At 38.2% G+C, this 16,091-nt stretch overlaps 1 protein-coding gene across 3 annotated transcripts in view; it reads left to right on the top strand.

Annotated features, from left to right (window-relative positions):
- The window catches only part of LOC124722973 (spindle assembly abnormal protein 6 homolog), a 262,501-nt gene that overhangs the window by 191,775 nt on the left and 54,635 nt on the right, over window positions 1–16,091 (top strand). For all 3 annotated transcript variants that reach the window (XM_047248141.1, XM_047248142.1, XM_047248143.1), the window contains one exon: window positions 5,897–6,104. In XM_047248141.1, coding sequence (XP_047104097.1) covers window positions 5,897–6,104 — 208 coding nt within the window. The remainder of the gene's footprint in view (window positions 1–5,896; window positions 6,105–16,091) is intronic.

Raw genomic sequence — 16,091 nt, 5'->3', positions numbered from 1 at the left:
CCAGCGGGCCGCGGCTGACTTGCCAGCGGACCTGCCAACTCTTTTAGGCAACACTCGGACGAATGTGGTTAAAGTTTTAAAGTTCTGTTCCATGTCAAATGTTTTTACAAAGATTTTAGGGAGAGGATTTTAATTTGCTCACTGTGTGACAAGCTCACCCATATTTTATGTAAGTAGCCAGCCAGTGACAATTTCAGTGGCATTCTTGTTGCTATGTTTTCCCTTTCTTCGGTTTTACTTTCTTATGTAGCCTTTTCTTTCTTTTCCTGCTTTCATTTAGTGTGTGCTTCAGTTTTCTTAGGTCTGTCCACATTCGTTCCTTTTAATGTGAGTCAGGGTGCTGATGACCTCGATGTTGAGCGCCCATAAACCCCAACACACACACTCATCATATTGAAACAAAACAGTAACACCTCCCGCACATGACGAGAATTAGGTTTGTAAATTGACATTTTCAATCAAGAACAACTATATGATGAAGACACAAATCGACTAATGTTTGAATGAGGTTATGTTGACCAAGATCCAAGCTAACTGCCTGATGTCTGCGATCTGTTTCTTTCGACCGCTACCGCCACCTATTGGCCAATGGCGGAAGCAAAGATGTACACCTTCCGTAGTTTTGGCATTCCTATACCTCTTCACTGGGGGCGCTGCAAGATCATCACCTGAATGATGGAGTTCTGTTTTCTACACAACCAGATGTATTGGTGTTATCCACCCACAGGTGGCTATTAAGTTTAGTGTTTAATGTATGGGAGTTGCAGAATGAAATTAGGAGGCTGGAGGAGGATTTCTCATGGCAGGGTGGCCGCAAACCAGAAAACGCGAAATATTGGAGATTATCAGGGAATTTCATGCAACCAGGAAATATCAGGGAATTTCATAAATATTAGGAAACCTTTTTGTGACTACAGCAATGTAGTCTATGGACTTCAGCTGGAAGCTTACTGGCCATAATGGTTTGTGACAATAACGTAATTGTTGAGATCTGTATTTGTGCTTATTGTTGCTGTATATTTATGAGGCTTCTTATCTGCATAGACCCATTAGTTTCATTTCATATTTTGTATTACGAATAAGTACAGTTTCTGAGAAAGACCACCCTCTGTATAGTATGCTTTTGAAAATCCTTCTTACTTCCCTGTGTCATTTGTACCGTTATTTATATCTTCGAGTGGATATTGTAACAGTAAAAATGTCATAAATCTTTTACAGACTATTGCATTCAGCATGAGATCGTGTTTTAAAAGCTGTTGGTTGACTGGCTCAGGTTTGAAAATTTGGACAGAAGTTAGAAACAATTCTAAGAGCGCAAAATGCAGGCTGTGCAATGTGAAATTTTCTTTAAGTAATATGGGTAGAACAGCTGTCAAGAGTGTGATGCTAAAGCATGAAACCATATTAGTAATGTTGAAATCTACAAAAATACCACTACTCGTCAAAGTTTTTGAACTTGCCTACAACATGCTAGTACTGAGACAAACATGATTCATCAGAAAAATTAACCATCTCATCCCGTCATAAATGAAGAAAATGAAACACAGATTCAGAAATCACAAAATACAGTCAGCTCCTTTCTTCTCAGAGAAGTAGTAAGCTGTACAGAAATGCTCTGGTATATTTAGACATTAATAACTCGCAATTCAATGTGCTCAGCTGGAAGTCGTGTACAATAATTAAAAAACAGTGATGGTGAAATAGCCAGAAGAATGGAACAACAGTGAACTGAAATTGCGTATGCAGTTCTTTATGAGATTGCTATTTATTATAAAGATAAACTGAGGGAATATATTACTTCTTGTAATCATTTTGTTACAGGATTTGATGAGCCACACAGTAAAGTTTGTCAAGAACTCATATGGATCTATATCAGCTTTTAGAGCAAGCGCTTCTGATCTTCGTCTATCATTCAAGGAAACACTTCTATCTCTTTATGCCTTAATAAAATTTTACAAATGTCAATGGATGGACCAAATGTAATCATAAATTTTTCAGACATCTGATATCCAACCTGCAGTCTACTAAACAAATCAGTGATCCAATGATACTTCATATGGGCAGTTGCAATCTTCATATCATGAATGGTGCATTTAAATATGGAATTGAGGTCAATAATTGGGATATTATTCAGTCTTTCAGGTCAGTTTATTATCTGTTAAGTCTTGCCGACTCATTGCGCACAATTAACAGAATATTCAGGATCAAATCCTTATCCTAAAAAATTTTGTGCAGTCTGTTGGGTGGAAAATGAAAATGTTGCTGCTCGTGGTATTAAAATTATTTGGAATTTAAAAAAAAATGGTGGAGGGTTTACAGTGTGATAAAGAACTGACTAGCACCAGCTACAGAATTGTAACTGGGGCTCTTTCAGACCATTTCTTGCCAATGAAATTAGAATTCTTTTAGTCATTAGCAACTGGGTCACAACCATTCTTACATGAATATCAAACTAATGCTCCTATGGCACTGTTTTTGCATAGCTCTTTTGTGACAGTTATTCAAAATATAATGCAGCTGTACTGAAGTCTGATTCCTTATCAAGTACAGACTTAAAATTTGGTGCAAAAAAACTTTCAAAAGAAAGCTATCAAAGAATTAAAAAATAATGGTCACTGATCTTTCGATTTTACAATTTACGAAAGATACCACAACTGTTTGCTTAGCTTTTATGGAAAAATTGTTGATGCAATCACCTTAACTGGATAAGCTTACTAAAGCAGTCTCATGTTTTCATCCAAGTCTTGTACATTTTGCTAAAGTCTGAAGTGTAAGACTGAAAGTCATTTCACTATTTTGAATGAAAATAATTGGACCTGTTGTATTGCAGCTGATGAAATTACTTGAGATTGCAACAGTTTGTTCTCAACCTTTGGCCAAAAAACTTCTGAAAAATTCTTCACAGGCTAACAGGCACCTAGATCATTTTTTGAGTGAATCCCCAATCTAATATTGAAAGAGGTTTATCAGTCAATTCTGAATGCTTAGTTCAGAATATGAAAAACAAAGTGTTCATTACTCAACAATTAATATATATGACTATCCAGAGTGAAACAATTGGAGCTGTTGCAACACTTGATGTTCCAAAATCTTTTTCATTCTTACCAGAACTCACATTCAAAACTGTGAGAAGAAACTGAATGTCAGAAAAAAGAAGCTACAGCAACTGAATCAGAAGTTCTGAAAAGAAAACTTGTAGAAATTGAAGAGTGGGGAAAAATGATGTGGGATCAGAAAAGCAAAACTTTTAGCTGAGATTTAAGCTATTGATGTGTGATGTAAAAATCTTCAATAATTTGATCTACCAGATATTAAAATTTTAATTGTACTAGTTCATACTATACGTTTTAGCTTAAATTGTATAAGATTGTTAAATTGCTTATAAAATACCAACTATGACAATGTAATAAAAATGAATAAAATAAAAAAAACTATTTAAATAAACAAAGTTGAATGTGTCTTCTTAATTTTTGTGAATTTTTTACAAGATTTGGTTATTGGTAGTTAGAAAACAATTAAAACTGTCTTTGTAATAGGAATACAATTTTCAGAATCAGGTAAAAGTATTAAAAAGTTTGCTGGAAAACCTGGAAATATTAAAGAATTTGTAATCATTTCTTTGTGGCCGCTCTGCATGAGTGCAACAGTTAGCAGATAATGGGAAAAGGGTGAGAGAGGTCTCAAAGGAGCAAAGACAGTTGCTCAGGGCATATGCATGATTACTGGAGCAGATGCAGAAGGTGATAGTAATGGTACTGTGCAATTCTAAGAGTGTAAAAAGGGGCTGGGGGTAGTCACCATATGCTTAATCTGTGAGATTGTGATGGGTTGGAGCACATGCATCATACAATTGTTCAGAACTAAAACAGAGGGATGTCCTTGCTGAAAAGAGGTGACAATTCCTGAACTCTATATTCAGAGAGCATTTTTACATTGGATACACTTAGTATATGATGACGTAGTAATGGTTGCTAGTTGTTATGAGCAAGGGAAACTCATAGGGGCAAAACATTTAGAGTTGCGAGGTAGTGGAATGTTAATCAACAGGACTATATGTGATATTACGGGACCTATGTTTCCCTTACCTGCTATGATGACAGAAGTTATTCTGTTGAACGAGACATAGCCACAGCTGTATTGGCCAGATGAACCCGTAGAGATGTTATCAAAACAAAATCTTACCTTTCTTGACACCTGGGAACTGAGCCTGGATTGTTCACAAAGTTGGATGACAGCAGAACAGGAGGGGTGAATCACTGTAGAACAATTGTTGCAGCATGTGGAAAAGTATGAGGAAAGTAGATGTCAGGCAGCCATGACCTTCAGTGTCACAGTTGGTAGTGTGTTAGTGACTGATTTTGCTCTGGGAAGCTCTGATGTATGTCGAATGATGAGCCATGCAAAAACCTGATCCAAAGGTAATTAAAGTTGTCATAGACTGGATCCCCCAAGCGAAGGATGGAAGATAGATTTACCAAATTGCTGATTAATATAGTAATGGTGTAGCAGTTAAGAGTAGCCCATGTGGTAGTACAAGCTAGTTTTACAAATTAAGATTAAAGGTAATTACAGTAGAGACTGAGCCAGATCAAGATCCGAGGGACTGGCTCTTCTTTGTGGTGGTGGGGGGCAATGTAGTGTTGCTACCCAGTCTTTGCGCAAAAGTAATGAAAAGTACTGAGAAAGCTGCTGTAAAATGTAGCATTAACAGCTGCAGGCCAGTAGGCACCATTTTGGTAACATGTGGCTCACAATAACGGACACACAAGGGGATTGTGAGACCAGGATAAGAGAATAAAACACTAAACTGCGCTGCACAGTAGTAACCACATAGCAAGCAGGTCAGTGTCACAACACCAGGCACAGCCTCTTTTTTTTTATGGGTGACATGTCTAGGCAACAGGTTTTTGTGAAACAAATGTGCACCAGAAGCATATAAATAAGTATGAATCTTGATGCAAGGGCACTTCTTCTCACCAGAGACCAGCAGCACCAAAACACAAGAGCTACGCTGGCCAGTGAGACAACTGGACATTGCCAGCAGCAGCCATGGGTTGAAGACCAGGCTGTGCCTGTGACCAGCACTAAGTTCTTTGAGGGACTTGGTGTCACAGCCCTGCCAGTCTGCCATCTGTGTTTGCTGATGTCGATGCTAAGTTCCTGAGGGGACTTGGTTCCTCAGCTGCTGTCCTACTCCTGTCACAGGACAGTGAGTTGAATCCTATGCACAGCCGTCTCCATGCGCCGCCATGCTAGTGCTTGCAGAACAAGAGGTCGTCTGGACACCATGCCGCCGAGAGGAGTAGCACGCTACTGACAACAGTTGTGGTCTCCAGAGGCTACTGACCTACCATGGGCCTGCTTTCTGCATCATGGGGTGTCTGCGCAACATCCAAGCAAAAGCCACCACTCATAAGCCAGCGTTGACCAGAGATGGCAGAGGAGGCGGTGTGCTTTCTTGCTGACTTGTGACACATCATGTATTGGAGTCAAATAAAGTCCTTCTTTACTGTCGGCGATGTTTCCACTGGACACTGTAGCTTACAACCACCACCACCACCACCACCACCACCACCACTACTCACCACTCTGACTTTCCAGTAGAGTCAAATTTTGGTAGTAAACAATCTGACATGACTATTTGATTATAAATTTTTAGCTGGGTTTGTTCATTATGTATTTCAGTTTGTACATATGGTGCAATAAATGTTAGAATTCTGTGGCTGCAAGTGATCTCCATTTGTATAACCAAGTATGAATTTTCTGCTTTCCATTTTAAGAAGGAAATTTTAACTTAATATTTCAGTGGCACCCAAACATAAGTTATCACAATTTCCACTACAAATGAAAAGATGTCAATGTTTGTGTTAGTTTGATGAGATCCTTTGTTTTGCAGTGTGAGAAAGCTGCAGAGCTAATGAGCAGTCAGGAGAAGGCCTTGGAAGATATGAAGAAACTTTTGTCAGATTATCAAAAAGAGAAGGAAGATATTGTGAAAGAGAATAAATCTCTGACTGCAACTGTTAAGGAACTGAGAGAAAAAATAGAAAGCATGAAAATGGAGTTAACTGAGAAGGACAACAACTTGAAAAGCTCAGAAAGTGGTGAGTTCAACCAGTATAGTTCTTATTAATCTGTTGGGGTATCCTTATGCATTTTACCATTTATTGCTGTTTGGATTCTTATTTAGGATGATGGTGCTTCAAACCCCCACCCAGATTTAGATTCTCAGTATTGCCTTTGCAAGGTTGCACTCAATTTCCTTCCCCCTTCTGAACTTATGCACAGTCTCTAATGATTTTATCATTGATGGGGGTGTTAAACCCTAATTTTCCTTCCTTCCTGCCTTTCTTCCTTCATGGAGTTAGAAACTGTGGTCATCTGCCTATGAGGGAAGTGTGGGTAGGAGGATACCTGCTCTCAGAAGTGAGTAAACTAAACAAGAATTGCAGTTTCAAACTGTCCTTTGTGTTAGCTTTTAAGCATTGTGACTGACTACCCTCTAGTGAAGTGTCGCAGTGGTTAACACACAGTTCTCACATTCGGGAGGTGCATTTAAAATACCTGTTCAGCCAGTCAAATTTATGACTTCCATGGTTTCCCCAAATTGCTTGTGAGATGACACAGTTGGTTCCTCTGAAAAGATCATAGTTGATTTCTTTTCCAAATCCGAACTTGAGCTCTGTTTCTGATGATCTCATCATCAATAAAATAGTAAATGTTAATTTTCCTTTCTTCCTTTTGATTTTCTGCATCTAACATGGTCTGATGCTGTCAAGACAGCTGATACACAGCCACAGCCATGTGGTCTAAGACGCCTTGCCATGGCTCGTGCGGCTACCCCCGTCAGGGGTTCGAGTCCTCCCTCGGGCATGGGTGTGTGTGGTGTCGTTAGCATAAGTTAGTTTAAGTTAGAATAAGTAGTGTGTAAGTCAAGGGACCAATGACATTAGCAGTTTGGTCCCATAGGAATTTACCACAAATTTTCAAATTGCTGATACACAGCTAGAGCTCTTATTCAGCAACCTTAAAACAAGCATGTGTTGTCACATGAAATGTATTGCAACCATGTTCAGAGTTAAATAATTAAAAACTATTATCTATTAATTATGCATCTAATTTATAACCTATTACAACACTGGCTACACATATTGTACTGTTCTTGTCTCTTCTCTAGGTTCACGGTACATTTGTGGATATCTAAATGTACTTGGGCTTCAGGAATATTGTTTCATGTGACTTTATAACATTACACAATAGGTTTTTAAATTAACTTTTGTCCTCCACTGGCCGTTACATTCACAATGGTCAACTGTTTACTATAAGGCTTGAATATATGAGACAGTCAGAAACTCTTGAATAATTTAATGTAAGTAGTGGATGCACTGAAGGACTTGATAAAATCATTAAAGGGTGCAACATTTAAGAAAAGCGGCATAAACCAGATTCTTGGAAACTAATCTTCTATTGCCATCTATCGTGAGTCTAGTTTAATGCAGCTCTCCATCTCTGTTGCACTCCAGCTATCCTCTTCATTTCAGCGTAACTGTGCCATTCCACAGCATTGCAGCAACAACTCGTGTCATATGCATCTAGGTGTTCTATAAGTTCATTTTATTATGTTCTTTATTAGACTTTGTTTCTCATTGACTCATTGCATTACATCTTTATTCCTTACTCATTTAATCCCTCTGATCTTCAGCAGTCTCCTTTAACACTGAATTTCAAAGGCTTCTATAATTAAATCCCCCCCTCCTTCCCCCACCTTCCCATTGACTATGCCTTGCATCACAATAATACAGAACTGTGCTCCAAACATAACTTTTCTTGAACTTTTTCTAGTCTCATATGTATTATTATTATTATTATTATTATTATTATTATTATTATTATTATTATTATTTATTTCCTTTCTCAGACGTTATGTCTGGTTAAAAATGGAAAGTGACGCAGACCTTAATCAAGCGTGACTTCCTTTTAACTGTATGGTATATGTTACATTGCATTTAGGAACTTTCGGGTAATTGAATCTGTATCAATAATTACAGATTTCTGTAGTTGTATATATACGTTTGGTTGTAGCTGTATTGCGTTGATGTACTGGTGGATATTGTGTGGTATGGCTCCTGTAGTTAATAGTATAATGTCAACTTTATCCTGATGCCACATGTCCTTGACTTCCTCAGCCAGTTGGATGTATTTTACAATTTTTTCTCCTGTTTTCTTCTGTATATTTGTTGTATTGGGTATTGTGTTAATTTCTTCTTTTTATTGGTGAGTATGATGTCAGGTTTGTTATGTGGTGTTGTTTTATCTGTTATAATGGTTCTGTTCCAGTATAATTTGTATTCATCATTCTCCAGTACATTTTGTGGTGCATACTTGTATGTGGGAACGTGTTGTTTTATTATTTTATGTTGTAAGGCAAGCTGTTGATGTATTACTTTTGCTACATTGTCATGTCTTCTGGGGTATTCTGTATTTGCTCAAATTGTACATCCGCTTGTGATGTGATCTACTGTTTCTATTTGTTGTTTGCAAAGTCTGCATTTATCTGTTGTGGTATTGGAATCTTTAATAATATGCTTGCTGTAATATCTGGTGTTTATTGTTTGATCCTGTATTGCAATCATGAATCCTTCTGTCTCACTGTATATATTGCCTTTTGTTAGCCATGTGTTGGATGCGTCTTGATCGATGTGTGGCTGTGTTAGCTGATACGGGTGCTTGCCATGTAGTGTTTTCTTTTTCCAATTTACTTTCTTTGTATCTGTTGATGTTATGTGATCTAAAGGGTTGTAGAAGTGGTTATGAAATTGCAGTGGTGTAGCCAATGTATTTATATGAGTGATTGCTTTGTGTATTTTGCTAGTTTCTGCGCGTTCTAGAAAGAATTTTCTTAAATTGTCTACCTGTCCATAATGTAGGTTTTTTTATATCGATAAATCCCCTTCCTCCTTCCTTTCTGCTTAATGTGAATCTTTCTGTTGCTGAATGTATGTGATGTATTCCATATTTGTGGTATTGTGATCATGTAAGTGTATTGAGTGCTTCTAGGTCTGTGTTACTCCATTTCATTACTCCAAATGAGTAGGTCAATATTGGTATAGCATAAGTATTTATAGCTTTTGTCTTGTTTCTTGCTGTCAATTCTGTTTTCAGTATTTTTGTTAGTCTTTGTCTATATTTTTCTTTTGGTTCTTCTTTAATATTTGTATTATCTATTTCTATTTTTTGTCTGTATCCTAGATATTTATAGGCATCTGTTTTTTCCATCACTTCTATGCAGTCGCTGTGGTTATCCAATATGTAATCTTCTTGTTTAGTGTGTTTTCCCCTGACTATGCTATTTTTCTTACATTTGTCTGTTACAAAAGCCATATTTATATCATTGCTGAATACTTCTGTTATCTTTAGTAATTGGTTGAGTTGTTGATTTGTTGCTGCCAGTAGTTTTAGGTCATCTATGTATAGCAAATGTGTGATTTTGTGTGGGTATGTTCCAGTAATATTTTATCCATAATTTGTATTATTTAGCATGTTGGATAGTGGGTTCAGAGCAAGGCAGAACCAGAAAGGACTTAATGAGTCTCCTTGGTATATTCCACGCTTGATCTGTATTGGCTGTGATGTGATATTATTTGAATTTGTTTGGATATTAAGTGTGGTTTTCCAATTTTTCATTACTATGTTCAGGAACTGTATCATTTTAGGATCTACTTTGTATATTTCCAATATTTGTAGTAACCATGAGTGGGGTACACAACCAAAAGCTTTTTGGTAATGAATGTATGCATAGTGTAGTGACCTTTGTTTAGTTTTAGCTTGATATGTCACCTCTGCATCTATTATCAGTTCCTCTTTACATCCTCGTGCTCCTTTGCAACAGCCTGTTTGTTCATCATTTATAATTTTGTTCTGTGTTGTGTGTGTCATTAATTTCTGTGTAATGACTGTAGTTAATATTTTGTATATTGTTGGTAGGCATGTTATGGGGTGATATTTAGCTGGGTTTGCTGTGTCTGCTTGATCTTTAGGTTTCAGATAAGTTATTCCATGTGTAAGTGTATCAGGGAATGTGTATGGGTCTGCAATGTAATTGTTAAATAATTTAGTTAGATGTGAATGTGTTGAGGTGAACTTCTTTAGCCAGAAATTTACTATTTTATCTTTTCCAGGGGTTCCAATTGTGTGTAGAATTAATTGCTCAGGTGACTTCATGTTGCAAAATTATCACTTGAGGCATTTGTGGTATCATCTTGTATGTGTCTGTTTCTGCTTGTATCCACCGTGCATGCCTGTTATGTTGTACTGGGTTTGACCATATGCTGCTCCAGAAGTGTTCCATGTCTGTTATGTTTGGTGGATTGTCTATTTTAATGTGTGTGTTATCTATTGCCTGGTAAAATTTCTTTTGGTTTGTGTTGAATGTTTGGTTTTGTTTCCTTCTATTTTCACTTTTTTTGTATCTTCTAAGTCGTTTGGCCAATGCTTGTAATTTCTGCTTCTTTTCATCTAATTGCTCTATCGCTTCTTGTCCTACTTTGTCCCTGCTGGGGTGGTGACCTCATTCGCTGGCAGTACTTCCAATCTGCCAATTTTTTGTCCTGCTGGTTCGAGCGTATGGTTTCAAGTTATTGTCTCAATTTTGTGAGTAAATATTGTTGTTGGGAGCCTGTGGCTATGCCTATAACATTTCAGTCTTCTTTTTCTGATGTATGCTGTGAGATGAAACTGTTTTTTGGGGTGTTTTCAGGATTGTAGTCTGTATCCATTTTCTGTTCTTTTGGTGCTGAGTATCTCTCCTAGACTTTTGCATTCTACTTTCAGGGTATCCTCCAGATCACCTTTTCTGTGGAGCGTAAGCATTCTGCTAGCTTAAAAGTTTCAGGCTAGATAACGATGTTGGAGTGTCTGTTTTTCATGTGTATGGAAATAAATTGTTTACTTTGAATGTAGATTTTTACCATTATCTCTTGTAAGGTTTTGCTTCCAAGTTTCCTGTGCAGTTTTCTCTCCTTCTGTAGGTTCAAGGGTTTTGCGTAAATACTTGATGCATGGGACTCACTTGATTCCATACTTTGTGGTCAGTTTTTATGTAAGATGTTTTGAACAGATGTACTTAGTTTTTGGAAGGATATTTAGAGAAAAATTCTTTCTACCCCTTCCTTGAGAGTTCACATTTATTCAGTGACTCGGCTGTGATAGCTCACCAAGACATTTGGTTATAATTTTAGGTATTCAAAGTAGTGTGGTTTGTCAATTGTTTTGGTTTTTAATTAATTTTTTCCTTACTCTTGTATTATTTTGTCCGAAACCAGATTAAAGAGGATAGATGAAAGATTGTATTCCTGCCGTACACCGTTTTGATTGGAAATGATTCTAATAAGTCACCCACAAATTTTACTTTGGAGGTTGAATTATGGAGTGTTTGTCTGATGGAAATTAGAGTTTTTGGGGTAGGTTCCTTTTCTTCAAAGATGATAAAAAGGGATTGGCAATTGACCGAATCATATGCCTTCTTAAAGTCCGCAGAGAAGCATATGATCAGACTGTTCCTTTTTGTAGAAATTCTTTTTGCCTTGTATAGCTTTTCCCTTTATGTCTTTATTGCATCTTCATTGTTTATCTAATCTGCTTAAGAGTTGTCAAAATTTGTCATATCTTCAAGTCTCTTGTCCTAGTTTAACATTTAGCCATCCAGCATAGCCATCTGCTTCATCCACCATTACTTAAGTTTTCTTTTTCTTCATGTGCATTTTGTAGGTACCAGCTATCTCAAGTTCCATTTCATTGAGCATTTGACTCAGTTCCTACCCACTTTTGGCAAGCACTGCTGTATCATCAATGAACTATATTGTGTTGATTTTTTGGCTGTAACAAACTGCCACATTGAAACAGTCTTACGGTTCTTGCTGCCTCTTCTATAAGCAAATTAAATATCAGTGGCTACAATTAGCAACCATGTGTGTAGTTTATACCACACCACCAAAGAATGGAAAAAGGTTATTCCAGTTCAACATCTACAGCTACATCTACCTTCCACATTATCAAAAGCTTTCTCCAAATTGACGAATGCAGTGTTTTTCCTTGCTTTTTCTTAAATCTGCTGTATTATTGAGTGCTGCACTAAGTTTAGTTCTCACATGCCCCCGCTTCTCCGAAAATCACACTGATCCTTTCATAATGCACTTTAAATTTTCCTTTCCACATTTTGATAAAGTACCTTTGTCAGTGAAGTTAAAAAACAAATCTCAAGTCCTACTTAAACTGCGACTGATTTCTAGGAACTGTGTTCTCTAAACTGATGACAGTGAAGTTCATAGAAGGCTTAACTGTGTAGAACATAAAAAAAGACCTACAAGGGATTTTAGGTCCAACAAACAAATCTATCAGTAGTATTTGGTGTGATGAATAGCAGCTTCCTCGATATGTAGAAGAATTATAAGTTGATGCAGATGGGTAGGACTAACAATCCTGTAATATTCGGGTTAGTGGTGTGCTGCTTGACACAGTCATGTCGATTAAATATCTAGGCATAATGTTGCAAAGCTATGCAAAAATTGTATGGATACATAAGGTTTGTTGCAGGGAAGGCGAATGGTTGAGGGATGGCTGACTTTTGTTTATTGCCAGAAATCTAGCAAAATGTATCTCATCTATCATAGAGACCATGTGTAGAACACAAGTGTTATCCATTCTTGAATACTACTTGAATGTGTGAGATTCCCCACCAGGAAGGTGGATTAAAGGGAGACATTGAACCAAGTCCATGCACCATACGGTGGCTTACGGAGTATGTATGTATGTTTGTATGTATGTATGTAGGTATGTATGTAGATGTAGATTTAATGGGGACTAAACTAACATCGCCCCATAAATATGTAGTGATGGATGTTAATTTCCTCTGAGAAATGCACGTAATTTCACTCCCAAGACATTAATAACATTGAAAACAACATAAAGGAAATACATCAAGCAGGATAGCAATTACATTAGAATTTCTAAATGCTATCAAAATTTGGTATACTGAAACGTGGAATGACCTAGCAGTTTATGGGGAGCAGTTGAGGGAAGTGACAGAATATGTGAAATAGAATAAATACTACGAGGGCAGTTCAATAAGTAATGCAACACATTTTTTTTCTGAAACAGGGGTTGTTTTATTCAGCATTGAAATACACCAGGTTATTCCCCAATCTTTTAGCTACACAACACTATTTTTCAACGTAATCTCCATTCAATGCTACGGCCTTACGCCACCTTGAAATGAGGGCCTGTATGCCTGCACGGTACCATTCCACTGGTCGTACTGCATCAATAACTTCTTCATCATCCGCGTAGTGCCCCCCACGGATTGCGTCCTTCATTGGGCCAAACATATGGAAATCCGACGGTGCGAGATCGGGGCTGTAGGGTGCATGAGGAAGAACAGTCCACTGAAGTTTTGTGAGCTCCTCTCGGTTGCGAAGACTTGTGTGAGGTCTTGCGTTGTCATGAAGAAGGAGAAGTTCGTTCAGATTTTTGTGCCTACGAACACGCTGAGGTCGTTTCTTCAATTTCTGAAGAGTAGCACAATACACTTCAGAGTTGATCGTTTGACCATGGGGAAGGACATCGAACAGAATAACCCCTTCAGCGTCCCAGAAGACTGTAACCATGACTTTACCGGCTGAGGGTATGGCTTTAAACTTTTTCTTGGTAGGGGAGTGGGTGTGGCGCCACTCCATTGATTGCCGTTTTGTTTCAGGTTCGAAGTGATGAACCCATGTTTCATCGCCTGTAACAATCTTTGACAAGAAATTGTCACCCTCAGCCACATGACGAGCAAGCAATTCCGCACAGATGGTTCTCCTTTGCTCTTTATGGTGTTCGGTTAGACAACGAGGGACCCAGCGGGAACAAACCTTTGAATATCCCAACTGGTGAACAATTATGACAGCACTACCAACAGAGATGTCAAGTTGAGCACTGAGTTGTTTGATGGTGATCCGTCGATCATCTCGAACGAGTGTGTTCGCACGCTCCGCCATTGCAGGAGTCACAGCTGTGCACGGCCGGCCCGCACGCAGGAGATCAGACAGTCTTGCTTGACCTCGCGGCGATGATGACACACGCTTTGCCCAACGACTCACCGTGCTTTTGTCCACTGCCAGATCACCGTAGACATTCTGCAAGCGCCTATGAATATCTGAGATGCCCTGGTTTTCCGCCAAAAGAAACTCGATCGCTGCCCATTGTTTGCAACGCACATCCGTTACAGACGCCATTTTAACAGCTCCATACAGCGCTACCACCTGTCAGAAGTCAATGAAACTATACGAGACGAAGCGGGAATGTTTGAAAATATTCCACAAGAAATTTCCGGTTTTTTCAACCAAAATTGGCCGAGAAAAAAAATGTGTTGCATTACTTATTGAACTGCCCTCGTATGTTCAACTTCTAGACCTATGTAGGACAAGCCAGATGTGATGTAATCCAAGAAAATTGGTCTTAACTCCCAGATATAGAGTTTAGTGGCAGTAATATAAATTACCATAAATGTGCAATACAAGCATAGTAATAAGTCTTACGGAAAAAAAAAAAAAAAAAAAAACACCGTCCAAACAGACCTCAAATGCCCAATGGTACCGATCGGCGCCATGTCATCCTCAGCCCTTAGGTGTCACTGGATGCAGATACAGAGGGGCATGTGGTCAGCACACTGCTCTCCTGGCCATTATCAGTTTTCCTGACCAGTGCTGCTACTTCTAAATCAAGTAGCTCCTCAATTGGCCTCACAAGGGCACACCCTGCTTGCCATCAACACTTGCCAGACATGAGGAGTGACCCATCCAAGTGCTAGCCAAGCCCAGCAGCGGTTAACTTTGTTGATCTGATGGGAGCCAGTGATCCCAGTGCAGTGAGGCCATTGGCAAAAATGAATATTATCATTCAAATTCAAACATGTATCTCTAAATATTTGGATTTCATCTAAGTGTCTTATCTTTATATTGCCCATAGGTTAATTAGCTCAGCTTCTCAAAGCCTACCAATAAAATAACACTAGTTGCACCAAGGCATAAACCCCATCGTGAAGTGAATTTCAGTGGCATATAAAATATTCATTCCATAAGACTAGAATAAAAATCAAGGCATTAGCATATTTTGCAATGGACAATGGGAAAGGGGGGGGCTGAATTGAGCTAAAATTTATAGTCTCATAACACATTACAAATAAAAGTAGAATATACGTATAATGACAAAATGGTGTTGCTATCACAGTCATATAAATTTAGTTGAAATTTTATTCAATAGTATTGGCAGAAAAAAAGTATATTCCCAAAATACAATGTACATTCCCATTAAATTAAAAATTTGTTAGGAATTAGGACATGAACATAACGAAGTGAACGGCAAACCATGTTCCATGTTTGGAGTTAATGGATTAAAAATTTAATTGAACACATCATAAATCTTGTTACATGGACTGTGAAAAAATGCCGTTTGCTTTCCAACGTAAGCAGCACCTACTCTGTGTGTGTGTGTGTGTGTGTGTGTGTGTGTGTGTGTGTGTGTGTGTGTGTGTGTGTGGGGGGGGGGGGTGGTTTTTATCTTCGAAAACTCTATGGTATTAAGGGGTATCATGCATCATTGTCGCTGCCGTCAAAATCGTCATCGTCATCAACAACAACTCAACATTCACTGGTGGATAAAGCCCTACTCTAGAATTCCTCATGTATTTCAGTTTTGAATTAAAAGTATCTGCATGTTTCTCTTGTGTGTTTTCTAATATCATTATTCCATCCTCCAGTTGGTCACCTTCTTGCTCTTTCCTTACCTCTTGAAATCTCCCAAAAACCTGGTTCGAATCCTGCCTCAGGCATGGATGTGTGTGATGTCCTTAGGTTAGTTAGGTTTAAGTAGTTCTAAGTTCTAGGGGGACAGATGACCTCAGAAGTTGTCCCATAGTGCTCAGAGCCATCATCATCATCATCATCATCATCATCATCTACTCAAAATTTACTGATGGATGAAGCCCTACTCAAAAATTCCTCATGCACTCTGAGCAACTCTCCATTTTTGAATGGTTCTTGCATTAAAAGCCCTTG

This window comes from Schistocerca piceifrons, chromosome X, assembly GCF_021461385.2.
Source record: "Schistocerca piceifrons isolate TAMUIC-IGC-003096 chromosome X, iqSchPice1.1, whole genome shotgun sequence".
Classification (NCBI taxonomy): domain Eukaryota; kingdom Metazoa; phylum Arthropoda; class Insecta; order Orthoptera; family Acrididae; genus Schistocerca; species Schistocerca piceifrons.
Note: the sequence above shows the minus strand (reverse complement) of the source record. Positions and strands in the feature narration are given on the sequence as shown.